This window comes from Chamaea fasciata, unplaced genomic scaffold, assembly GCF_029207755.1.
Source record: "Chamaea fasciata isolate MVZ Bird 193981 ecotype frontalis unplaced genomic scaffold, bChaFas1.0.hap1 SCAF_12, whole genome shotgun sequence".
NCBI lineage: Eukaryota > Metazoa > Chordata > Aves > Passeriformes > Sylviidae > Chamaea > Chamaea fasciata.
Window position 1 is genome coordinate 18,182,525 of NW_027094097.1, and position 12,515 is coordinate 18,195,039.

At 41.9% G+C, this 12,515-nt stretch overlaps 1 protein-coding gene across 1 annotated transcript in view; it reads right to left on the minus strand.

Moving 5' to 3' along the window:
* PEPD (peptidase D) overlaps nt 1–12,515 on the minus strand; it is a 140,706-nt gene that overhangs the window by 26,933 nt on the left and 101,258 nt on the right. The window contains exon 12 of the mRNA XM_066194888.1: nt 10,346–10,494. Coding sequence (XP_066050985.1) covers nt 10,346–10,494 — 149 coding nt within the window. The remainder of the gene's footprint in view (nt 1–10,345; nt 10,495–12,515) is intronic.

Sequence of the window (12,515 nt, forward strand, 5' to 3'; positions counted from 1 at the left end):
TCCCCAAAAGCCACTATTAAAACTAGAACTGTACAATGCTACAATATACAGTGTGTTACAATAAGAAAAGTTTTTTAAAAAGCCTTAAACAAAAACCCATTCAGTATAGAAAGGCCAAAAAACCTGCAGTCAATTTAGGCTGACTCTGTAAAGATATCGAAATATATTTGCTTGTGCAAGCCGTATCTTCAAAGGATCCCTGAAAGTAGTGAAAAAATCCACATGTTAAGGCCAGCTGGAAAGCTGCAGGTTTGCCCCTGAACCATGGCAGCTCCTGCAGATGCTGCTCAGGTATCTTGAGACGACAGGGACTTCAGGGCAGAAAGGCCCAACAGTTGATAGTGCCTGTTTTTACACCCTTGGGAGGATCTCAGCATTATTTTAGGCCTTGAATGCTGCAGTGGTCACTGTCTGTGGAGCAGCTCCTGTCCATCATAGCAGGAAGAGCAGGTCTGCTCATCCTGCAAATCCCAGGTCTGCAGTCTGAGACCTCTCACTTCAACAGATTGCTGCTTTCACAGAGGCTCTGCAGCATCTACTGAAGCTGGCAGAAAATACTCCCTTTACTCCCCTTTCTTTCACCTCTTGCCTTAGGCTGCTGCTGTGCTGAACAAGGTTCAGTTATGTGACCAACAATGAGAGCTCCAGTAATCAATCATACCATTTTTATTTAATATCTTGAAAGAATAAAGAATTTTAATTTGATTAGTAGGCAGTAGTGTCTATGCATCCTTTAGCGCCTTCTGCTTTCATTTCCCAAGTAATAGCAATGCATTAACCATTTATACTGACAAAACCAGAGTTAATGCACCACAGAAAGCTGTACTGCCCTTGCTGGGTCCATCTCACAGAGTCAGGATTCAACTTCTGTTGAATTTTCTGTTTGCTCATTAACTGATGAACATGAATGCCAGCAAAGAAGTACAGCCAACTCCATTCAATAGAGAGAGATTACAAATAGCTTTTAAAAACACACATTGACAAGACTTACTTCCTAATCTGACTTTCAACACAGTAACACATTCTGAACTGCAAGGAGGGAAAAATAATTCTGCAGTCCCACTCAGCAAGATTTGTGAATATCCAATATTGGTTACAACATGCCCTAAAAGTTCTTCAGGGGAACTGGAATAAAATCTTCAACTTCTGTCATTAATATTTTATTCCTAAGCTGACTTGTTTTGCTGCAGATATTACAGTAGATTAATAATGATCAGCAGTGCTTTGACTAAAATATGACAATCTGAATGGGAATAACTCATATGGGCATCTGAAATGATACAAACTGTAAAACAGATTGTGCTCTCATACCCTTCCCTGTTGTGCTACTGTCAAAAAATCCAATTTACAGTCTGGTTTCTTTTTAAAAATTCACCAAAAATCAGCTATTTTTTTATACAGCACCATGACCACATGGTGTTCCACTAAGCACAACTCTGGACTACACAAAATAAAACTCAAAATTAATTCCATGCAAAAAACCACCAACTGCATGTGAATAAGAACCCTCTACCTGAGAGGATAAATATTAGTAACAGTTACAGTTATTTTTTTTTTTAGGTTTAATAGATTTCAATCCTAGTTGGATACAGTGACAATTACTCTAAAGCAGTATTAGAAACCAAAAAAAAAAAAATCTGAATTGTAAAGAAGTTATAGAACTGTTGTGGACAAAAAGAAGCAGTAATCTGTGAAGCTGCAAATTTTGAATTTGCATATGTTGCCAAGTACAACTCTGCTCAACTTAATAACAGAAACACCTGCTGGTATAGTATGATCTGCTATGCCAAATATATACCCTAGCTATTAGTTTTTATTAAACTGTTTTTATTACACAGTTCTTTAATTGAGTTATTTTAATCTCTGGTCTTAGTACTATTCTACCTGAGCTGGATTCACCACTGTTCTTTCTTTGTTACAGGCGTTTTACTAGAAAACAGAACAGGGAATCATACTGCAGCTTTGAATTCAAATCACAGCATTTTTTGTTGTCTAAATAGGTTATTTATGAAACTGGTAGTGGTTCGCTAAACTTACTTCCTCTTGACAGTCTCACAGAAAGGACTGTGCCTCAGTATTTAGGTACCAAAGGAGGACACACCATCCAAAATCTACATCCCGCTGCGCTAAAACACAGATCATTCACCCTGTAAAGTCCCTGGCTTGCCCCTCTGCCCCCATCAGTTTTACTACCTCAATCCTTTAGCATCAGGCAAACAGGGAGGAGGCAAAACACTAGAAAATAAAGTGGCTTCTTTGTTCTGTCCTTCTAATTCACAACATTCCTTGGAAGGCTGCATATGGGAAAACTAGCTAAGACAACCCCTCCATTGCAAAGCAGTTAGGAAGTTACCCCAAAAGAGAAAACCTGAAGAAATCAGGAGAAATGCACAAGAAGTGGCCAGAGTTTCACAGAACAGCTCAATTCTTGTGCAGTTACAGCTGCCCACACGACAAAGACCGCATGGGATTAACTTTGTTCTGCATCCTACACCTACAAAACCCTTGTAGCAGGGGGAAACCAAGAGCGGGTGACACAAACTCCAGGCAGGATGCAGCAGTCACCCAGAGGAACACACTGGGGCTGCTCTCTAGGCTGCCTGTGGCACGTGGCTCATGGTAGATCTGTGATGTTCCATCCTTGAGAACTCCCAAGGACTGTTTCTCCTGGTCTTCAAAGAAGTCCTCAGAGTCAGACCTACAGAAGGGGTCCCCTCTGAATCATTCTGTACCTCAAACTGCTCATTTAAAAATTGCCTGAGCATGACAAAGAAATGTCAGAGTGGAAGGATTGCTCCTAACATTAGAGAAATACCTTCAGACACCTATTCTCAACTGCAGAATGCAAGACTTGACCCTGTGAGGCACCTGGAGCAAAGACAGAGGAGGGACCACCAGCTGCAGAGAACTTTGTGAACTCCAAGCCAGACACTGCTGGCCTGTGCTCACTGGTTGTTCCAGCCTGCTCCCCTTGGCCTCTCAATCTCAAAACACCTGAATCTTTTGGGAACTGCTTACTTCTTTGTGCTTATTTAGCATCTACAGCAAATACCCATTTCTTGTAGGCACTGAGGATCAGCTGGCATGATTAACAAAAGGATCTTTTGTTTGCTTGGCATGTAGGTCTACTTCTTGGCCTGAAATGTTTTTGACTGTACTTGAAATGTACTTCGTTGCACTTTGTTGGCCAAAGATTATATAGCAATCCTGGCATCAATGAAATCTGAAAAGTCTGATCTTTGCTCCTGAAAGACAGGATTTAAGAGCTTAAAGAACCCACGTCTTCAAGTGAAACTGGATTTCTGGGTAAACCATACACAAGGAACCTTCCAGCCCTAACATGGAGAAACCTCCATCTTGTGTTATCAGAGATGTTAGCCCTGGGACGGAGATTCTCTTCAAGACCTTCCTCAAAAGCATTTATTGGAAAAGCAAAGCCTGAAAGGCAGAGACAAGGCAATACTCACTGTCTTGGACAGTAAAATGCAGAACTTGGGGAGATGCATACAAGATGAGCTCCAACTTGAAAAATGCAGAGATACAAATTCTATAGGGAAACCCTGCGGTAATGTCAGTATCCCAAGGAGGAATTCACACTGCACATAAACTGATGTGATGAACAACAACTTCTGTGCATATTTGGAACTAGTTTTTATTTTTCATTTTATTGAAACAAACATCAATCAGCAAATATTCCCAGCTGCATAGCTAATGTCTGAATGCAATTTTGATTCAATGGGGACTCTGTATACACAAGCTTTTCAAATCATAAAAATGTAGAGATAGGGACTTGAGTGGCTGCCAACCTAGCCTTACTCAACTGTTCCTTGGGAGCAGTTTGCTAGACAAGGAGATCTTTTTTGAAACTGGAATTTAGGACAATAGACCTTACAGAGTGAGGTGTTTTAATTCCTCCTTCCTTGCACCCCAAATATTAATGTACATAACTTAAAAGATTGAAAAAAAGATTTTTTAAACATAGATTTTGCAGTAGTCCCAGGCATGCTAAGCACAGCCAGCTCTCTTCCTTCCCCTTCTCCTGTGATTTTCCATTAGTCTACAGAGAAGACAGAGAGTAGTGCTTGGAGGTCCCAGGATGCAATTGCAAAAGGATGAAGATGGAAAGTATGTGATTGCTCCAATATTTAGCTCATTAATCTTAAAGACTCTGTTTATGCTCTAGTGCATTAATGCAAAATAGCTCTAATTGCAAAGCTGAGAGATAGGCATACTTCCTTTTTAGCTCTTCTCAACAGTAGCAACTAAACACATTTCAGAAACTTCAGTGCTTCTATAGACAGAAACTGTACATAGAAACTTCCTATATAGCAAACATACTGTCTTCATCAACTAGGAATCAAATTTATAGAACTGAAATTATTAATATTTTCTAAACGCTGAAGATAAAAACCCAACCAATAAATAGCAGAAACAACTTGAGGGGCTGCACATGGTATAAACACACAGTCATTTGCTGAAGAACAGAAGAGAAGCCACTCCACAGACACTTCCCCAACACTACTGGACTCGCAGGTACCACTGACAGTAACACACTGGGCAGTGCCCAGGGCTGGCACCACCACCTGCCCTGGGCACAGCCAAGCTCAGCACATGGGCCCTGACCCTCAGCAGTATCTCCTTGCCCTCTGCCACTGGCACTTCCATGTGCATGTTTCACAACATAGCATGGAGTGGTTCAGGTTAGGAGGGATACCAGGAGGGTACCAAGTCCTGGCTCAGAGTAGGGTTAACTTGAAAGTAAGATCATGTTTCTCCAACAAATTGTTTTCTTGAGCTTTGAGAGAGGAACTTAGAGCAAAGCAAATTATTTCACACTTTTTTCAAATAGATTGATATAAATTCCAAAGAGCAAACAATAGTGGTCTCCCAGGTGTAACCAGTGACAAATGATGGATAACAAAGCTAACACATTGACATTGGATCTAACTTATGCAACTAAGATAAAGAATGGAGTGAGACAGATTTGGGAGCCATGCACATGTGCCCTTTCTAACCCCTCAGATCTCTCCACTATCAACAGACTTGCCCAACTTGCTCACGAAAGAATCCAGTGTGCTCCTGCAGTTCAGGCTTTCAACTGCTACCACGAGAGGTGTCCACTGGAGGTGCTACAGACATCAGAGCTGAGACCTGCACCCTGCCCCTCACCACTGCACTCTGCAGCCTCATGCCTACTGAGGGTGTGCTACACAGGGCTTTTTTTCCACCACAGTTTGCTTTTTTAAGCCTGGGCAATTATGGGGGTGGGGGAGAGCTCCACTAAAAGCAGTAATTTTATGGTTATAGCATCAAGGACTCCAGAGTTGAGCAATATCAACTGACACTGTCTGGGTGAGCTTTGCTTGGACCCTCGGTGCTGACGTGTTACGGTTCAGTCCTTTAGTTCCATGAACATCTACCCCTTTACACAGGGTTTCAGTAGTACCTAGGCCTTTTTGATGATGCTGCCTATTCCAGTCCTGCAGTAAAATCTTCAAAAATGTAAAAAAAATTCAATGGCACTTGCCAGAAGAGCAGACCCAGGGCTGTGTTTTGCAATATAGGCAGCTGGCTCAAGGACAGAAGACCTCATGCAAGCAAAACTGCAACATCCATTCATGTGTTACTACAGACACGGAGGAGAGCCTCAGAACTACCAGTGGAAAAGCTTCCACCAGACCTAGCAAAGCTTCCCATCAACCACAAGATGCAAATCCACAGGAAGCTCCAAGCTCATTTCCCTCTAGGGCTACCCAGTTTCCAGAAGACTCCAACCTCCAAGGCAAGCACAGCTCCTGATAAACCACTGAAGATTTCTGTTCATTATATAACTCCTCTTCCATCTGTTACAAAAGCTGAAAACAAGCATGAAAAAAACCCAAGAGACTTCAGAAACAGGCAAGCATGGCAAATGCACCTAAAAGTTGCCTCTGGTAATCAGCAACCTTTCTTGCACCAGCCTCAGGTTCCCAGCAGGATGCAAAGCAACTTGTTTCAGACACAGGGTTTTTTAAAAATTTATTTTACATTTTTTCGTTAATCATTTTCTTTCATTTTGCCAGAGTTGGCTTGACAATCAGGAGTGTAATTTGCAGAAAGGTTGGGCACTCAACAGCTGTAACAGAGGTCAAACCAGCCGGGGTTTGAGCAAGAGCAATGTTCAGCTCCCCTAAAAAAAGTCTGATGAATTTCTCTCTTGGAATCCCAAATAAGTCAATAGCTTTTACATTTATTTCTCTAGCCTGTTGGCTCCTGCCTGCAGAAGGGGGACTGCTGCACACTTAAACATCATTAAGATGCAGTGCAAGCAAACTTACTTGCCTGCCCAGCACCTGTGTACTGTTATGATGAGCACTCTGAGAAAAACTGGTGAGGACGTTGATAATTTGGGATTCAGAGCAGGTTTTGAACAGTAGGCAATAAACAGCTCCAGGCCATGCAGAGAACAAAAGGTTAAACCAAATTACTGAATGGTTGCTCATTAGTTCAGCTCTTACTGTTGTATGCATTGTGTGAAGACAGCAAAGTGAGAGACAATGAATGTATCTACAGGAATATTGAATTCCAGTCATCCTGGGAGGTGAAATCTCTTAGTTGTCCCCACTTCCTGTGTTTTTGTTTACACAGTGGAATTTTGAAGTGCATGAATTGAATTCATTTCAGATGACAGTAAACTGGGAGATGTGCTCCAGGACTGCATTTAATGTTCCTCAACCTTTGGCAAATCCAATGAGATTAAAAAAGAATGCAGAAGTGAGACAAATTAGGACACCAACTTCTGGAATACTCTGAGATATGTGGCTTTACAATTTCTCTTTTTAAACTATTCTTTCTATGCAGCATATCTCTGTAAAGCAAACTGTGTCTCAAATCACTGTCCTGAGGAAGAAACAGACGACGCCTCAGCACTGAAGGAAATCAAAGTGTCAATATTCTGCACATCTGCCCCTCTATTTCAGTTCTGTGGAAGAGGAAATTTAATGCAGATGGACTTGACACAATTAAGAATATCCCCTAAGCAGAAATGCAACATTCCTCTGTGACATCTTGGATCCTAGGCCTGACTTTGTAGAAAAGACAATTAGCCCACTGCCACACAAGTGCACTTCTTTGACTTTCCCTTCAGTGACAAGCATCACTGTCTTCATCAGTGCTCCATGTGCAGTGGTTTCAAAACTGCTGCTTATGCAAGACTGACGAAGTCTTCCTCCCCATTTATTTTAAACAGATTTTGTTTGTGGCAGAAGTTGTGACAACTACACTGAACCTGGGCTGTAATCCCATAGAGAGTGTTTAACTTTCAGAGTATATTATTTGCCTTGCAGAAGGAATTCTGTTCTTGGAATTGTAAGGTAAGAAGACCCATCTATATGATTAGAGCTATTTGCACATTCAGAGCACGCACAGAGTGTACTCAGATGAATGCTTCTCTATAACGAAATACAATGTTTTGGAGTATTTTTTAAATTATAACAACTGTTTGTATATAGAAATATAAACAGAATGTATTAGCAGGTCTATTATCTCTGCACTCAAAAGTTAATGAGGTTCATACGAGATCCAAACTGGAAAAAAAAAAAAAAAAAGCAAATCTCTGCATTAAACACACCTATACAGAATGTTTAAGGTCGCTAGCAAGCTGTGTCCTCCCATGAACACAGTTATGTAAGCCAGTATTTGGTCAGTGACTCCCCCTGAAGTGCTCACTCCCCATGTTGCAGTCAGAAAGACCCCAGGAACCACTAACACCCCGATGTGCCCTGTGACCCTCTGCCACAAGGCGCAAGGAAGGCCCCAATTGTGCAGCTGCAGATAAACACCATTTCCTACAGCTGCTGACTGTGCTGTGCCACACTCCCTCGGCCTGCTCCAGGAACAGCTCCTGCCCCCTGACCAGTCACTTGGCTGCCTTTGATCTTAGGCACTCTGGGAAATGAAGACTAGCAAAAATAACAGCAAAATTAACAAAGGCTCCATAATCCAGAAAATCTCACTAAAACATGATGGCTCTGGATTTTAAATTTAGTGCCATTAATCCTTCAAGCTCCTCTGCCTCTTCTCTTGGAGGCCCGAAGTATTCCAGGGAGAAGCGACACTTGTGAATTCACATCATCATTTCCTGGCTCCCCCAGGAGCAGTTCCCAGTGCTTTAGTCAAGGAGCTCACAAATTGGGTGTGTTTAGGGAGGCTGCAGCCCCTCTCCCACTGGACAGCAGTGACAATGCATCAGTTGGCATCAGCCCCCTGAGGGGCTCTGGGGTTTCTCAGCAGCCTGACAAGCAGGGGACACTAACCATGCTATAAAGGTCAGTGTTCCCATTTCTTCTTATTCAGAATGCTGGTCTTCCAGGAGATCTTAAAAAGGACCTAAAAAGCAGACTTTCAGATGGTGAAAAATTTTGCCTGTTACCAGACTCTTAACTGGATCTGTAATCCAAGAGCGCAGGTTGCATTTCATTGCACTCTGAAGTACAAGAGGAATGAAACCAATGAAGCACTCCACAGACCATTTTCTGTAGATACAGAATTCATGATTGCTAGTCTCATGAAGAGTGCAAATGCATTTGCATCGTTCTTCCAAACAGGCGAGACAACAGTAAGAACAGAAAGTTCAGTCCCTTTTTCTGCCAGAGATTAAAAATGATTTGTCTGTGGATCTCAAGCTCCCAAAGCTAGCAAAAGACCCTTGCAACTACTTCTCAAAAATACTCAATTCAGTATGTCCTTATTTTCTGACACTGTAAATAAAGTGTTCAGCAAACTGAAAAATTCTCTACACCATCCTGAGCACAACATCATATCAGCTCTCAAATCTGAAGACAGTCTGCAACTTATTAGCATAAAACACTGTTAAAAATGTTACATGAAATTAAAGGTGACACTGAAATGCAACACAAACTGTGAAAAGGAATAGGGATGAGTCTTCAGGGGAAGAACAGCAGATGATGAAGAATGTATATTGTTATTAAAATAGCAAAATATCCAGTCTCATTTTGCAGATAAGGGTAAAGTGTTATTTCTCCTGATGCCTTGAGAGGCTGCCTAGAACAGAGGCTGGACAGTGTTAAAGGAATAAAGTAGGGATTTATTAAAAGGCCTCCAAAGGACACACCTTGGGCAGTACAAGAGCCTGGCCATGGCTCCACCCAAGATGGACACCCGATCACGAGTTTTCACACTTTTATAAGTTTTGGTTCATTTCCATATTGGGGTTAATTGTCCAATTACAGCTTCAGGTTATGAAGTCCCATCCTCCCAGTTTGCTCTCCTCAACTTGCTGTCGTTTGCACTTTTTGGGCCCGAAGTTGCAATGGTGTCCTTGGTTCTGGGGCTGGAAAAGGATTGTTTTGTCTGACTGAGCTGTGAAGAGAACTTGCTAACACTATATGAAGTTCAGAGTTATACACTAATGCAGTACAGAATCTGGAAAATATGAAAGCTGAAACTTAAGGCATCACTCCCTTCCAAGCTGCTCAAATAAACATTGCTGCTGCCAGCCTGTATACCAGGAAAATTGCTTCTGTTCTGACTGGCAATCCAGTAAGCACATGCACTCAGGGCCTGATGACTGAAGACTAATATGGCACATTTAGAGGATAAGTGTGCTTTGTGCATCGAGTACATTCCTCTCAAAGATGTTCCATTAGTAATACTGAGAAATGCTCAAGTACCTTCACCAGTGACAAAATCACAGAAGCAGCTAGCTCTAAAACATTTATTTGCTGGCCTGAAAGCAGAATGGGAGAAAAACAAAGCTTTCATTAAGCCAGACAGTTGTTTCAAATGAAAATGTGTATTTTTTGAATCAGTTTGCCTGCAATTTAAGGGCATTTAAATTGGTACAGTGGAGTACCCAATAGCCAGTGCTTTTGAAAGCTATTTGAGGCTAATTATCCTTCTCAAAGATGCACACTCCATCCCCTTTTTCAACAGAAGATTTCCATTGTGCCTACACACAAAATACAGAAAATGTTTAAAACAAACTGAAGCACAACATGTGCTCACATGAACTCTGACTTCAGCATTTGGCATAAGCATCCTGAGAAGATGGCTGTCTGTGTAAAGACAAATCTGAGTAACAACTGTCACTCTCAGATGAAGGGAATTAAAAAATTAAAGGATCTTATTAATTGTGTTAGTAATTGTTTCTATGTTATGTCTTTTAAAGTGTATGGAAAATTTTGCGCATCCTACCTCTATATATTAGGAGCTGCTTAACCATGGAAATTAATTTTATCATCCTATTCCCTTCCAACACTTTCTAAAATGCAAACATAATTGATGTGGCAGCCTGAGTGCTGCTAGCAAAGCTCTCAATTCCTGCTGACAGGCTCTGATCTTTTACCTGGCTTGACTGCCTTCATCACAGCCCGTGACGCCTTCAGCACAGCCTCATAGACAGCCCTCTGGTCAGCAGTGAACTTGCCATTGGCAGGGAAGGTGCAGGTGATGTCAGAGCCATAGCAGTAATATTCTCCTCCCATATCAAACAGGCTGAAAAGGAAACACAGGGGAAAGAAAGAGAAACTTAGTTCCAAAGAAGCAGTAGAACATGGTGGACCTTTCTCTTGCTCTGCATTTAGAATCAGCTGCGTTTCGGTAGATGGCCAATGTAATCACTACTTGACCACTGTTCTAAGTAAAACAGGATGACAGCCCCTTGGAATCTCCTGGCAGAAGGGTGTCTGCACTCCATATGGCTTAAATGGACACTCTTATGGGCTGTGCTGGTCCAGAAGGGGAATGCTCAGAGAACACAGAAAGGACAAAAAGTACATGAAGAGTCCACTTTAGGCTCCTCAGTTCCAGTTTCTAGCAATTCTTCTCAGAAGAAAAACCATGTCCTTTTTTTTCTTTCCTTAAAAATGTCAGCACCACATACAGCACCCAGCACCCAAAACTGAATCCCACTTAACAAAGAAATGTTGGTGGAATAAGGATTATGGAAAAATCCAACCATAGAAGTACACACAGTACAGCTTTCTGCATCAGAGGCAGAAGAAAGAAATTATGAAGTGCTTTCTTTTCTGGGGAGAAAAAAACTGGCTTACTCCTTGAGAAATATATTTATTCTACACATGAATAAATGACTCACCACTGATTGCTCAGCTGCCAGAAATCAATCTACAGGAATAGCAAGTGGGACTCTACACCCTTGTGAGGACCATGTCAGACATTTGCAGTACTATGCTTCTCAAGCCTGCTTGATAAGGCATTGCATTGCCTTCAGCAGGCTCAGAAATCAATAAATAACCAAATAATCATTTGGACAAGACAACATTTGAGCCAGTAACCCCCTTGGTTCATCATACATTGATTACAGGAAGGCACATTTTACATACAAGACTTTGATCTTGATGCAGTATTTGTGTCACCTCCTGATTTCTATGGTAATGAATCAGAGTTTAAATCTGTGGATGTAAGTCTTTTTCCAACCACCCCAAACAACTATGAGAGGCTAATCATCACAAGAAATAAGATTTTCCTTCACTGTGTTTGAAAACCTTGGGAGTTTTCCTCCCCTGGCTGCTTTTTCACAGCAGGGTCAGTCAGACAGCACAAGCAGAAGGCAGGGCACTCCACTGGGGCACCCTCTCTGCCACTGAGTCCTAATTGCAGCAGTAATCAGGAAAACTGTGCAGTGTAGCTCTGTCCCCAAGCACCAAATGTGACTAGGTAAGGATGAATACAAGCTACCACAAAAAGTGCTATCACACTCTGCTGTAGCTGATCACCACTTCCAACACAACTGCTACTGAGAGCAATGGACAGTGAGTAAACAAAGGCAATCACGATAAAACTAAACAATATTTCACCTGGGCTAGGACTCTTCTCGCTACATTGCACACACAGACATAAACTCATGAAGATTTACTCCGAGAACTTTTAAAACCCACTCTCCAGCTTCCTCCATGAACAAATCTGTGCACTGAGTGAATCTGTGCCCTGCCTGAAGTCTTTGCCAGCCTCTCCAGACTGGGCAAGGCTTAGCTGCAGACTTGCAGGACTGGAACATCAGGAACTGCCCCGGTGGCTGCAGCTGCAGAACTGCACCAGGCTTAAAGCTACAGCAGCAAACTCCTTGGGGGAGTGCTACAGAGAGAACTGCAGAGCTCCCTGTGTGCACAGTACAACTAATACAAACACTACAATCGTTCACTTAATACGGAATACGGAACGGTAATCGACAAAGCTGCTAGCTGAAAAAAGACACAAAACAGGCAGCAAATGTCAGATCCACAGGGTGAAAAAAACACGACTGGACACCAACAAAGAAACTGCAAACCAGCCTGGCCAAACCTCAAAATCAGAAACCCCATCCACACTTACTAAGTTTGGATTTTATGGTTAGACTTGCTTCTAAAAATAGCTAAAGATACACATAAAAAATCTACAGATACAGAAAAGTAGCTGCAGCAACTGAGAATCATGGAAGAAGCTGCTAACATGCTGTAATAACAGATCAGTTCTAGATCTTTGGACACACCCCAGACTGACCCTTCCAGAGTCACAAA